The sequence below is a fragment of the Oryctolagus cuniculus genome, chromosome 3 (assembly GCF_051225735.1).
Source record: "Oryctolagus cuniculus isolate XC-2025 breed Fujian yellow rabbit chromosome 3, ASM5122573v1, whole genome shotgun sequence".
NCBI lineage: Eukaryota > Metazoa > Chordata > Mammalia > Lagomorpha > Leporidae > Oryctolagus > Oryctolagus cuniculus.
The window spans coordinates 23,101,001-23,115,907 of record NC_142869.1 but is presented as its reverse complement, the minus strand read 5'-3'; the positions used below and the strand labels follow the sequence as shown (position 1 = coordinate 23,115,907).

Sequence of the window (14,907 nt, the reverse complement as noted above, 5' to 3'; positions counted from 1 at the left end):
TTATCTATATTTGGCCTTTAGATATCTTTATTAATAACCCTCCAGAATAAGTAAATAGATTAGTGATACAGAAATTGCATCACAATTCTGGCCCAGACAGACCATCTGCCCCCCATTACTAGAATTCTCTATCTCATACCATTGATAAGGTATTGATTGAAGAGACCTAGCCCTATATAGTCCTCCACAGTCTACTCCACAGTCAGGAGTATGGAAAGATACATATGTGTCCTTAAAAGAAGATAAGTTCCTGAATCTTTCAGTGCAACTGGAAGTTAATGAATAGTGAGGTGGTTTGAGAGGGAAAGAAGTCCACGAAAGAAGTTGAGTCAACAAACTAATTATCATGGTCATGTCCAAGGTGCTGAAAAAGGCAGTGCCTGGTTGTACAGAAGCAGCCTCCTCTGTTGCCACTTCATTACTTGTCGTACCTGAGAAATCGAAGGGCGAGTGGAGCTTGCTTCCTGACATTTGCTGTGTACAGCCTACTGCAACTATTAACAGGTGCCTTTGGTTTATGAATTTTTAAGATACACAGTTTATTTAGAGAGCTTAGGTTTTAGAGGCCCTGGTTGTGTCCACACTACTGTAAAAATAACAGGAATACATAGGGAAAGCAGTTGTTGCCATTTTTTCGTGTTGGTTGAGAAAAGTATAGCTGCATTTTTCCCTCTTGGGTGGAGGCAACTGCTGGAGAGCAGAGCTGAGTGAGAAGACTCCATCGCATGCTACCCCTGAGGAGCAGTAACAGAGAGAGGCAGACCCTGCCTTCCACCACCCCCTTTATAATCCTCCTACGTCTTCTCTCTGTTGCCACCTGGAGCACTAATCTGCCAGCAACTCAGCTTCTCATGTTGTGATACAGAGGCATTAACAGAACCCAGCTCTTAGATACAGTAGCCGCATGCCTTCAGGAAAAGATTCCTGCCTCTGTCTCTTGAAGGGACTGATGGGTATTTCGAAGGGCACTGACTACTTTCTAAAACCTGACTGTCATTCCTGGATCCTTGCAGACGTAACCTCAGGGCATTTGCTCTTCTAGGTCTCTGCCTTTTATGTGCCCCAGGTCTAGAACACTCATGCTGAACACACATTTTCTCATCCATTTCTCATCTACCTGTTTCAAACAGTTTCTAACACAAGTGGAAGGATTTCCATAAAAGTAATTAAGCAACTTGAAACAAAAGTAGAAGTAGCAGGTGTCCACAGTGCTAATACCAGACCCTCCACACAATCCCTATCTTGGCCACTCCTGTCATTTCCTCCCTCTTCAGAGATGTTCTCTGGTGACTAATTAGTGTGAACTAATGAACCTCAAAGCTGCTTCTCTCATCCAGAGCCAAATGAAGGCAAGTGTGCCAAGACAATGTTTCTTTGGAGCCATTTGCAGTGAGACTTTGCTAAGCACACCTTTTAAGGTTTGCCTGTGGCGATGCTAGTAGATTGGTCCCTCCATCAAAGGAGGCAAAAGTGTCATTACAGTCCCATGACTGCCTTCTTATTCACAGTTTCTGGCCCCCAAAGAAAAACCTAATGAAGACGCAGCAGCCGTATTTGAAGAAGGTGGTGATGTGGACGATTTAGTAAGTACTTTCACTATGCACCTGGTGTTCTATTGATTGAAATTGAGAGGTAACTACAGCCACCAAGACTGTTTATCATAAACTTGTGTCTTATTTGTGTTTTAATTCCTAACACACCAGATGCTCTCTACACTATTCTTTATTGCCATTATAAATGTAATCAGGTAAGTGGTTTCATGGCAAGTCCTGCATTCTGTGGTTTCAGCTATTGGTCATTCAGATAATCCTCTCCTATGAAGGACTTAAAAAAGAGCTAGGAAGGTATTCTCTTAGTAGCAAAGTATTATAATTTACTGAAATTGCTCTTAACCAAAAACAAGCAATAGAACATGCAATTTGTGTGGGCTGACAAACAAAAACAACCTTTAAAAAGTCTGCTTCTTAACTATGCTCAATTAACTTAATACAAACAAAATAGATGGATAGGCACTGGAGAAATTCTGGGCATCATGACACTATGTCATGGAATGCTGGGAAGTAAATGTTGGCTTTTGTATCCATCTTCCACATTTGGGAACCTCCTGCCTTTAAAAAGGTCTCATGTGACAACTGTCTAGCAAAAACTTTTATACTACCAGAAGCAAAAGCATACTACAAAAACTGCATACTAAAAAGATGTCGGCATTTTGGGGGAGAAGTTCTTGGTATTGAAATGAGATACTTAATATTTAATGCCTGAGATAGCAGTGAATAAGTGTGTGCAGGTCCGTGCATACCTCCCAGTGTAGAGATCTCTGTCATAAAAACTTCTCTTACCAGAGAAGCAATAGTCTGAGGTTAGCTTGCTTGCTTCCTAAATATGTGCTCCTTGTTTACAGCTGGACATGATGTAGGTCGTGGACCTATGAAGAATCTAACATGCATCATTATCGTGCTGGGAGTACCAGCAGAACAAACTGGAGGAGGCCAGCCAAGGGGAACCAGAAGCCCTGGAGATGGTCCCAGTGGGTTACTCAGGAGTGATTCGGCTGATTTTCTGTGTGATGATACATTGTAAGGCATAATTTAGACCTCATGCAAGTTTATAAAAAGTCATTGTTATTTTCTGATTGGTGTTTTATTTCTTTTGTGGTCTTACCAATCTCAATACATTATGCACGTGCTTTGAAGTTTCTAGAGAGTGGATTTCATCCTTCATCCTGACCAGGTGTATTGATGAGGATTGCAGCCCTCATGATTGCACCTCTTCTGGGACCACACTGTGGTCAGTGGTCAATGGTCAATGCCATGGTCAGTGGTGAGTTTCTCAGCTTAACCCAGGATCACTTTGTTCCTCCAACAGTGATCAGAACTGATGTTGATGGAGCAGTGGCATTTGTTCTACCAGCAAGTAGCTGGGTTAGCAAAATCATGGATGAGGACTGACCCGTTGCTCTTTATAATTAAACCTTTTTCATTGACACATTATTTTGATTCAGTATCCAGGTGCTTTTCCTTAAGAGGATGGGAGGGGGAGCCCAGTTCCCCCCGTTCCTGTTTTAAGCAGTGACTTACAGTGTTGCTCTTCTGGAGAAAAGACCTTCTTGCCCCACTTCTACCATATCAGGGAACTTTGAACAAAGATCGAAAACTGAAAAATTAATGAGCAGTAATTAGGGTTATATCATTTCATTGTTCTACTTGAGGATCTCAAAGAGAGGACATTTAGTTTTATTAAAACACTTCTTAATGCCTCAGTTTTTCCTTTTTCTGCCTAAATCAGCTTTCATATCTTTCTGGATGATATCTCCTTTCAAACATAAGGAAATAGCAAAGCCCTTACCCTCTGTGAACACCCCCACTCTTGGCAGTATGGGGAGTTCCTCTCGCAAACATCAGTCTATCAGACCAGGATAAGCTTGAACCAAGGTAGTCCTTTAGACCTTCTGACACTTTTTTATTTAGATTGTCCATAGCAAGATTTCTGCTTCTGTAACCCTGCCTTTACCTAAATTATCTGAATAACTCAAAGAAGAAGTGAGTCTCACAGACTAGAGAGAAAGGACTAAATTGGCTGTGTAATTTCCAAATCCATTTCATGCAGGCACAGTGTATGTGCTTTGTAGGCTTAGTCATAGCGTGGTGTTTTGAGTAAGGACATCATATTTTGTGTTAACACACCAGGGTCCCATTTCCCTGCAATGTGATTTGCAGATCACTGACTGCGGCCCCAGTTGTCTTTGATCTTCTAATGTCACTAACGCATCATTAACTTTACTGACTGACTCAGAGAAGGGGCAGGAATCAGAGGGAACTCACCCCCTAGCACTTGCACACGGCCCTGCGCATCTCCAGTGCCCCCTAGAGATGCTCCCGTGTTGAGAACCATGATTTTCTTATTAAAAATTAAAAATTTACTAAAAATTATTAAAAATAAATTATTAAAAATTTGCTAGTGGCTCTGCATACAAAACACAACAACTTTGAGGTTATTTTGCATTTACAAAACTGGTATTATTTTAAGTGTTGGATTTTAATCTTACGCCGATTAATTTACACATGCAGTTTAGAATCTTGGAAAATTCGGAAGACCACATTGGGGGTCAAGCAGTTTTCATCCAGTCCAGAATGGATTTGAAAATATACAGACACAGATCTCTACTTCTATTTTGAATGTATGCTGTGCTAATCACTGACTTTGCAGCTAATTTTGTTTCAGCACCAGGTACTCTGTTTAGTGCACTCTGTCCTGTGGGCCTCTTTTCCTATTATTCCCTCCTCCCTCAGGTACTATGGGTTGAGAACACAAGCTGCTGGCCTATTTAGAGTGGAGACCATGAGGGGACACCATATGGGTCAGGGAGAGAACACTGGGCTAGCCTAGGGCCCAGGTTCCAGGTTTGCCTCTGGCAGCTTGCTGCTGACCTTTGTGGAGATGCCTGACCTTTGACCTGCCCTCCAGGCTTATTAGGTCAGAGCATGCCCAGGGTACAGGTGTTACCTCTAAAAGTGCTTGCCACCCTTGAGGGGGTTTGGTGAAAATTCCAAAGAGAAGGCACGGTCTGAACATGGGAATTTTTAAACAGGTCTGTCTGCTGTCTTCATATACCTCATTTCCTTTAGAATCTTGAGTGTTGTAGTGCTGATTTTGACAATTACATGTTGCTATTGAACTGAGGTTCTCTTGTCCAGTTATTACATGAAAAATTAAAGCCTCTGTGTGATTAAAGGTGATGAAGTAGGACCCACGGTGGGTTTGTCACTTTTAACAGTGACCATGCATTCCAATTTTCTAGGATATTCTTGTCCGCATAACTGACAGTGAGTGCTCTCTCACGCTCAAAAGTGTCCTGTGTGGATTACAGATTGTATGTCACCCTAGATTTTGATTATATTAAGTTAGTAGCACAACGAGCACCTCAGGAGTAGTCATATCCTAACTTGCCTTCCACTCCTCTCCTGTTAGCTCTCCATGGAGCTTATTGCACAAAGAGCATTTCCATGGCAGAGTGGAAATCAACATCCTGCTTTCTTGTGACCTTGCTCCAGAGATGGTTGGAACAACTCGATCGTAGCTCATGGCTTAGGATTATGGCCTCTCTCCTACACCCAGATCTTACCACCAGCTGACTACCCTACCAAGACTGCTTCTGTTGGCCTGCTCAGAAAGAGTGGGCCCTGGCTTTCTTACCTAGCCGGCAGCATGGAGATGCATATGGTGCTTAACATACACAGGTGGTCTGCTAACAAATGGGTCCACTCACCAGTTGTATTTCTAAGCCCTCCCTGTGGCAGGCAGGAGAACGTCAGGAGGGGTTGGAGGGGGATGTCCCCTGCCTTGCACATTCACCCCTGTAGATGTCAGTCCAGCTGTTCAGAGGCAGAGTTGCCAGTGTCTGGACAGTGTTGTCTTTCTGCAGTTGGTTGGGAAAGAAAGAAAATGCCCCCTCTTCTCCATCTAAACATTAGCAGAGGGGCGGCACTGTGGCACAGCGGGTTAACGCCTGGCCTGAAGTGCCGGCATCTCATATGGGCACCGGTTCAAGACCCAGCTGCTCCACTTCTGATCCAGCTCTCTGCTGTGGCCTGGGAAAGCAGTAGAAGATGGCCCAAGTCCTTGGGCCCCTGCACCGGCTTTGGAGACCCAGAAGAAGCTCCTGGCTCCTGGCTTCGGATCAGCACATCTCCGGCCATTGAAGCCATTTGGGGAGTAAACTAGTGGATGGAAGACCTCTCTCTCTCTGCCTCTCCTCTCTCTGTGTAACTCTGACTTTCAAATAAATAAATGAATCTTTTAAAAAAAATTACCAGAGACTAGATTTTCTTCTGCACTTGAGAGAGGCATAGTGGCACAGTATTGCAAAGTGTCGCCTGGATATTGAGTACCCCTAGGTTTAGCAGTAACACCTAACACAGCCACCTGGCATTAGGGGTTTCTTAACCTCTGTAAAAAAACAAAATAAGAAAATCACTTGCATTTCATCTGAAGGCAAGATGGCCTGGGAGCAGACAGAACCTTCTCAGCCAGAGGGGCCTTTTAGGTGGCTCTGCAGGAGCTGCTTGAGTAATGGGCACAGATACTGCCTGGAGTGTGGTAGGGGCAGGTCTGGCCACATGCCCCACACACTGTCTCACATTTTACGTTCCCCAGGCCCACCTGCCTTTGCACTGAAGCACTGTGAGGCAGGCACAGGCACCTGACAGACCTGGAATGGAGTCCTCTTCTATCATGTCTTAAGCTCTGGATGCCTCCAGGCCTGTCCCTGGGAACCTTTCAGTGTGCTGGGAATTAGCACCGCCCTTGCAGGATTATTGGTAGGATTCACAGGTGTGTAGTGTGAACAGCATCTAGTCTGTTGACAAAGCAGGATTGCAAGTAAAACTTTCGTTACAGTGGGATTCCCTCCTTCGGAACAGATGTGATTAGTTGTATAAGTGATAAACTGTTCAGGAGGAGTGGATGGTGGCGAGACGGGGAGAGGAGTGTAGAGGGAAGTTGGCACCCTTGGGGAGCTTGAGGACATGGTGGTAGGGGTGTGTGCTGGCTGGCTGCTGGCCATCGTGCTGATGAAGGCTGTATTAAAAATGAGGGCAGAGTTTAGATAAGCTGGAGGCCACTGAAGGACAGGAAGAGGGAGGGGCAACTACATGGGATAGTGACAGCTAGGGGGCAGCAAGCACAGGTCCTGTGGGCACGCCAATGCTGCACTTTCCAGTGTGTAGTGTGAGTCCCAGGCTCCCCTCTGAATATTCAGGGCAACATCCATTTCTCACCAATGTGTTTGAACTTGGTTATTTTAAGGGATGGGGATCAGGACCATGAACTGTAACCTATGTCAAAGAAGGCAAGAGTGAAAACAAGCTGACAAGGGGGAGTCCAGTCACCTGACAATTTTGTGGGGGCCCTGCTGTTTAAACCTACAATTTGTCAAACATTGGTGGGAATGAACCTGGCTGCTCCTTTGGTCAAGATAGAGCCCCACTGCCTCCACCCATGACCTAAGTCAAGCACCCATCTAACTAATGCCTCATTCAAAAGAATAAAAATGAATTCAATTCTTGAAAGTAACTGGAGATAACAGCTCAACCAGGAAAGCCCAAAAGGTAGCATATCCAAGACGTTTGTCATTGCGCAGGATTTTAAAATTGCATTCCAAGCTGTTGGGTTTGAATTTCATTAAATGAGGGCAAACTGGGGGGAGGGGGGGGATCAAACATATGCTCAAAGAATCACACACATGCTCCACGTGGCCTCGATGCTTTTGTTTATTTCAAGGGTGCTGGGTCTGTTACTAGTGTTAAGACTGCTGAGGGTTCTCGTCCGGGGATTTTAAAAGCAGGAAAGAGGTTCTTCTCCCCCTTCCCTTATAGTCTTCCCACTCAGGTTAGAAGCAGCCATGCCCAGAGGCAGAGGAACCAGCCGAGTGAGTCTCTGGCAAATCTAGACAATCTTGTGTGATACATGCTTGACTTTTCTTTATCTCTGTCCCAGAAAGAGCAAAAGATTGAACAGCACGTTCCATTTCTAATCAGTCTGCATTAACAGAAGTTGGCAGAGAGTGGGAGCTAAGAAGGAACCATGGGGTATTTCTGAAGCCAGGTGGTATAAAAATCCCAGCCCCACTTGGGAATGGCTGCTAGGGGCTGGAGAAACACAGTAGAAGCTCTTGTCAGTCTGTCCTGTCCTTTTTGCAGCTTTTGCAACACACAAGAACCACTTGTGTCATCTTGTCAACACGGAGCTCCCATAGCCTGTGTCCCAGCGTTTTCCAGACAAAATGAAGAGAATAGAATGGCCCCACCTTCAAGAAGATTGGAGTCTCTGTGGGCCACACAAAGAGCTGAAGGATGGGATCTATGGGAAGCTTTTGGAAATACCAATCTACTCCTGATGTGTGTATCAAAAGGACAGAACAAAGACAGTCTCCTGCCCCTGCCTCAGGAAGGTGGGGCATGCGCAGGGGGAGGAAGAGGCCTCCGACCCCTGGAGATACTGCACCTGCAGGTCATCCAAAGGTGATGAGAGGTACGGCACTTAGAAAAGGGCTTACGTTCTCAGTGGTCTTCAAAGTAATCTTGGGAGGCAAGATACTTGGTTTTGCCGTCCTTTAAAGCTAATGATATGCGTTGTTTTGGTCATTATTCAGAAGGCTTGACCAGAGGTGACTTTGCACAGTTATCAAACATCAAATACGCTTTGAAAAGTTAGAGACCACTGCAGAGAACCAGAAGGTTGTATCCCAGCCTCCAAACACAATTTGAAAGAAAATTTTACCTCACAGCAGCACAGATATATTTTGGTACAAGTGGCCTAAGTTGCTTTTCAAAGGGATCCTGTTCTTCAGCAGTGAGAAGCTGCCTGGGCCCTGTGTTTGTTCACACAAACCCATGGCCTCTTGCCCCTGTCTTTCTCCCTGTGTGCCACCAGCCAACGAAGCAATGGGAGGGACAAAATGAGCTTTAGAAAACCCAGACCCCTGGTGAGTTCAGCCATCCATTTCACAGGATCTCTTCAAATAGAGTTAAGAAAGAAACACGGGGCTGCATCCCATTTTAATTTGCATCCCAGTTGTATAAATGTTAAAACAAAAATTGTAAAGTGCACATATGAAGTAAAGTGCCTGTATCTGGTGTCCTCACTGGTGTGGGAGGGATCTGAGCTTCACAGTCAGGTCAGTCAGGAGTGCTAGGCTGAAAATGGAGTCCCGACCAGCACTGGTTTCAATCAAGGGAGGCTTTCCTTTTTCCACACTACCAGGAGCCCGGCCTAGGCAGCTGTGGTGGCTCCGTGGCTGAATAATGCTATGGCTGAAAACAGTGATTCTTCTGGCCTTTCCCCTCAAATAGTTCCATCTCAAGGGTAGGGAAGGAAGTGGCCAGGATAGGACCCACTGTCTCTGCCTCCTTTATCAGGAGAAACAGTTCAAATCTACATTCAGGATCCTGCCTCTTCCATATCATAGCTGTATGGCCATGTTGTTATATTCATGAATTCTTGTGTATTTTGTAGTCAGTATCTAACCTGGGCCCATGCCTATGGCCCTGTCTTCTTAGGCTTGTCCTTATAGATGATGTGTGTACTGGGGGCTCTTACCCACACCAAAACAGACTGCAGCTGCCTCACAGGCAGGTCCATGACGCACTCCCTGATGGTTGTCCTGGTTCCTTTTCTATAACATTCAACTTAATAAGCATGTATTAAGCATCTGTTAGATTCAAAGCCCTCCTGGGCATTCCAGAAGATTGGAATTTGAAGAACACACATCACTTGTTCCCAGAACTTCATGGTCAAGTGAGCAGAGAAGTTTAGAAATAGCCAGAATCCACGAGATGAGAGGACCGTAAAAGAGACATGAGAAGAGTTTCTCAGACACAGAAGAGGTTAATTTCAGTCTTGGTACCAGGGGATGCTTTCCGGAGTTGGAGGCATTCAAGACAAACCATGAATGGGACAAGATTGTCTGAGAGGAGAGGAGCATGGTATCAGGAAAGAAGTCAGAGCAAAGTTCAGGCTCGGTTTAGGAAAAGGTAAGTGGTTTGGTTTACCTGGAGGTAAGATGCAGGTGGAAAGTGGTGAGCAGCAATTAGACTGCGAAGATAGGTTAGGGCAGTTATTCCAGGAGAAACCTGGTTTTTGATAAAGACAATCAGAGGCACATGTCAGCAAGGTGGTTCTAGCAGCGGTGTGCAGGGGGGTGGGTGAGGAAGCTTTGAAGAGGCAGATTGCAGGGAGAGCCCTGCAGAGGCTGTAGGAATGGTCTTTGAGAGAGATAATGAGGGTCCAAACCAGGGCAGTTGCTCAGCGATTAGAGGCACAGGATGGCCAGGAGCCCGGCCGCACTGACAGCCACTCAGTGGTGGGAATCTCTCACCCTTCCCCTTTGAGCCCTGGGATTCTTGGGAAAAGGTGTCCCACTGTCAAGGGCATGTGCCTCTAAGCCCCCTGCCAGGCTGGACCAGCATGTCCGCAGCCTCTCCCCTCCTCCCCTCAGAGCAAGCCTGCTCACCTCCCCACCGTGACACACCTGTCCAGCTTCCTTCCTCAACAGCATCCCTCCCTGACTGACTTTCTTCCAGGACAATGTTTACCATTTGCAACCTCTCGTTTTTTGCAGCCTCCTCCTGCAAAATTCTCATCTGTGTCACCTTTGTCTGTGTGGCCTGGGAAGGAGGAAGCCAGAGTAAGCTGCTGTCTTCCCAGGGCTGCAGGTGTACTGGCCCCCATCCTCATGAGCACCAGGCAATTCTTTCTTGTCTGGCTCTGACAATCGCTAACATCCAGGTCACAAACCCAGCTGAATCAGAGTGTAGCAGCCAGGCGGCAGTAGTGTTTATAAAGACTCTCATCAGGGAGCAGACCTTTAGCATAGGGGCTAGGTCGCCCATGTCCCATATCAGAATACTTGGGTTTGATTCCTCACTCTGGCTCCTGACTCCAACTTCTTGCTAATGCACACCCTGGGAAGCAGTGGTAATGGCTCAAGTGATTGGTTTCCCGGCATCCATCTGAGAGGGGAGATTGTGTTCCCAGCTTCCAGTTTCAGCCCTGGCCCAGCGCTAGCCATTGTGGGCATCTGGAAAGTGAACCAGAAGATGGGAGGTCTCTCATTCTGTTTCTCTACCTCTCAAATAATAAATCAGTAATAAACATTCCCAGTTGATTCCAATGTATGGCCAAGTTTGGGAACTGTTTCCTGGTGTTTTCTTCCTGTTGGCAATATGTAGTTCCAAACATCTGTGGAGGAAGACTGCAGAAAGTCTACCTTGTTGCTCCTTCCTGTACATCTTAGAGATGTTTGCACTCTACCAAGGTCAAGGGCACAAGACAGGGATTCCTCCTTCAGTCTGTCCCTTGACTTGAGCTCTCAAGCCTTCTCTTGGCGTTAATTTAGGTGGCCCACATGGATGGCCCTACTTTCTTGCCTACCTCGGCTCCTCTCTTAGCTGTACTTGTTCAACACACACCTTCAGCCTGACGCTTCCCACTATTGTCGCTGAGCCATGTCCTATTCTCTACACGGTACCAAACAGCATAAATGCTTACTGGAAGCACAAAACCTGCTAGAGTGTATAGTTAGGTTAATTCAAGGTACAGCTCAATCCAGGACATCTACATCTTCATTGCTGTGGGTATGTGAGCATCCCATGACAAGTCCAGCCCCAGGAGGAACATTGCACCCTAGTTTCTTCTAGTGATGATGTAGACAAATGGTGCTAACTCCAATAAAGGGTTTTTTGGGCATATGGAAAGAGGGGCTGCTGTAATGTGTTAGTGTGAAAGATTGTTTCTGGACAGTCCCAAAGACCTCAAAACTCCCTCTCCTGACTCACCGTTCTGAAAATGCACTGTCATCATCTGTTGTGTGCTGCTATCACAATATCACAGGCCACGTAGTTTAGAAGCAAGCTTGTTTGACCCATGGTTCTGAAGGTCTGGAAGTCCCAGATCAAGGGGCTGCATCTGTCAAAGGCCTTCCTGTGGCATCATCACATGGTGGGAAAGGCATCAATGGTGAGAGAGCAAGGGAGAGGGAGGGAGAAGGAAAGGAGGCAAACTCATCCTTTATGAGGACGCCACTCCCAAAATGACAGCACTAATCCATTCACAGCAGCAGAGCTTTCATGGTGTAATCACCTCGCAAAGATCCCACTACTCAACACTGTTGCATTGGTCATTATGTTCCCAAGACATGATCTTTGGAGAACACACTCAAAGCATACCCTGCATCTAGCTCATTCCATAGCTTAAGGCTTTGGACCTTGCTACCACCAAAATGTTCTTGATAAAGACAATAGTTCTGACTGTTATCAGCTATTTGATTCTTGGTGTGGATCATGAATCCAGCTTCAATTTTGTATTTCAGGAGTGGCAGAAGATCATTTGAGGCTGAGGTTTGGGGAAGGGGTGATATAGAAACAACAGGGTATCTGTATTCCAAAGGCAAAATTAGCTTTTCTACATTGTAAGGACACAAAGAGGTACTTAGTCATTGAGCACAAATTCATTCAAATAAGAAACCCACATCAGATGGCATTCACATCCCAGCACCATGGGCTACACAAAAAGACAAAAGCGTGGCACCACTCTCTGTCTTCCCAGAGGAGAGGGTTTATTCTCATAGTCCGAGAACTTCCTCCCATTCCAGGTTCTCACCATAGCCAGTTGGGAACCAAAGTGGTGTCCTTATTTATGACTAGGAAAGCATCCAACATCCCCCAAACACAGAGCTGCTGGCACTGCAGACTGGAGAGCACTGCTTGAGCCTGCAGCTTTCTCTAGCAGCTTACCAGCTACTGACAGGACAAAGGGCCTGTGATGGGGAAATTTCCACGTGGTGGCTGTGATGGGCATTTTACTGGTCAGCCTGACTGGGCTGAGATGCCCATAAAGCTGCTAAAACATCATTGCTAGGTGTCTGTGAGAAGACTTGAGGAAGAGACTAGCCTTTGGATGGATAAACAGAGGAAAGATGATCTGTACTCACCAACATGGGCAGAAATTATCCAGTCCACTGAGGGCTCAGATAGAACAAGAAGCGAAGAGAGGGTAAATTTGCTCTCTCTCCTATTGGAGCTGGGACACTTGTCTCCTCCTGCCCTCCAAAGTCTGCACTCCTGGTTCTCAGGCCTTCAGACATTGACACCACTGGTTTCCTTGAGTCACCAGCTATAGACAGTGGATCCTGGAACTTCTGTCTCCATACACAAGTGATCCAACTTCTGTATATATTATAAGGGGAGTTATTATGATAGTTTGATTATGATTTTTCAACTTTACAATGGTGCAAAAGTAATATGAATTCAGTAGAAACTGTATGTTGAATTTTGACCTTTTCCCAGTGATAGGTTGGACAGTAACCTGCCATGATTCTGAGCAGGGACAGTGAGTCATAGCTCCCAGGTAGTCACACGGTGACAAGAACAAACAACTGATACCCTACTGTGCACTGTATTGTGAAGCTATGATGTTCAAGGGTACTAAATGCATTTTCAGTGTAAGATATTCCAATATAGGATAAATCCAGTTTATGGTGGATTTTTGATGGATGTAACCCCACTGTAAGCCAGGGAATATATGAATGTGTGTGTGTGTGTGTGTGTGTGTGTGTGTGTATACTCTGCTCCTCTGACAAATACAGAGTTGGAAAGTAGGAAGTCCGTTGTGCTTGAGCTCAGGGATCAGGTAAAGAGAGTAGAGCTCTCTTTCAAACCCCAACACTCCCTGCTCCTAGGAGGCATGGAAAATCCTCCTCTAGGGAAATGTTTCCCCTACGCCACTTGAGGGATCTTGTTCTCACCACTCTGCCTCGTTTAATCGAGGTGGCTTTACCTGGGGAAGGAGACCCTGCAGGTAATATCGAGGTGAGTAAGGCAATTGGACTGACCCACGAAGACCCTGCTCTCCCTGGTGTTCATCTCTCCAGGATCCCACAGAAATGGTAGCCTGGAAGATGTTCCGATTAATTGCTTTCTAGCCCTGTGATAGCACTTCCATTGCCAGTCAAAGTTTTAATTAATCATGCCAGCAGATGGGCTGTCATGGGCCCCAGCAGCCAGGGTAATGAACTCATTTATTATTAGGCTCCATCAGTGGGAAGCCATCCAGGCTTCTGGGAAAAGAAGAGACTCCTAGCACCAGAGACCAACAGTTTGGGGAAAACCTCTGGAAATATCTTGCTTTCAGACTAGCACTTAAACAGGGAAGGTGTGATGTGAAAAGGGATTGTGGCTAAGGCTGGAGGAAGAGGTCTCAATAGCATGATGCCTTTGATGGTGCTAGAGACAGCCTGACTTGCTGGCACATTTTGCACCCACCTGATGACATAGGGTGTGCCATGGCATGTATTCTGAGCAAGCATGTGAGAGGTTGCTCTAACCTATGTCCCAGGTTTGGATCATGGCTTTGGGTGAATTTATAGATTTTATGTTACACAGCTGTCTGATTTATCCTTCCTAGTGCCAACAGGGTGTTATCAGTGTTGAATTAATGAAAGAATAGATGAAGATGTGAAAAATTTGAGAAGCCACCACTATGAAACAGTTTTTAACGATCCCAAGTTGGATCTGAGCTTCTAAGCCATGCTTGAATTGGCACTTGGGTCTTACAGGGCAGACAGAATAAATAACAAACATGACCACTCAAGTATGAGGTCAGGGAGTGCCTACAGAATGCCAAGCTAGAAGGAACTATGGGGGTTTCAGCCCCACCCCCTCCTTTTCTGAGGAGTCAGAGGACCAGCAGGACAAAGGACTTGTCCACAACCACTCAGCTGGCCCCAAGTCCTGATCATTCCATGTTGCCAGGCTGCCTGAAATTCTACCCACAACCTGGCTCACCCAGGTCACTTAAAACAGTCCGCCCTGTGTCCAGTTGACTTTGGACCCCTACTGGTCCCTTGTAAGCTGTGTTTGGGTATTCTTCTACTGAGAAGAATCCCTCTTTCTCTATAGTTCATGGTTAGAAGAGTGTCTTTGCCAGCAGCTCCTCTCCTGCTATAGCCTGAGCCATCGAGGTATAATTGGCCACAGAACCGGGCTGCCCACTTGAAGTGTATACATGCAGGGGAGCAGACCTGGGCCTTCTCATGGGTGCCAAGGTCTGGGTGCCCACTGTGTTCTGTCAGAACGTCTGTCTACTGGGCAGGGTTTGTGTCCCTGCAAACAGGGACTGTTGCATTGGGCCCATTGCCTAATAGCATATCATCCTCCATAGTCTGGTGTAGGGGGTTACACTTAGTCCCCACTACTTTTTTTAATATTTATTTATTCATTTATTTGAAAGGCAGAGTTTCCATGAGTAAAAGCAATCACAAGCATCTGATAGAGAAAAGTATAATTTTCCTTAGTGCCTGGAAGGCAGTAGGGAGTAGTGAGGACTGTGTGTATCCCTCTAAAAGGGACATCT

The 14,907-nt window shown here is 45.8% G+C and overlaps 1 protein-coding gene across 4 annotated transcripts in view; it reads left to right on the top strand.

Moving 5' to 3' along the window:
• Positions 1-2,632, top strand: part of XRCC5 (X-ray repair cross complementing 5) — a 101,543-nt gene extending 98,911 nt beyond the window's left edge. For all 4 annotated transcript variants that reach the window (XM_002712463.5, XM_017343103.4, XM_051848210.3 and 1 more), the window contains exons 20-21: positions 1,509-1,583; positions 2,402-2,632. In XM_002712463.5, coding sequence (XP_002712509.1) covers positions 1,509-1,583; positions 2,402-2,416 — 90 coding nt within the window. In that variant the 3' untranslated portion in view covers positions 2,417-2,632. The remainder of the gene's footprint in view (positions 1-1,508; positions 1,584-2,401) is intronic.
• Positions 2,633-14,907: the final 12,275 nt, after the last annotated feature.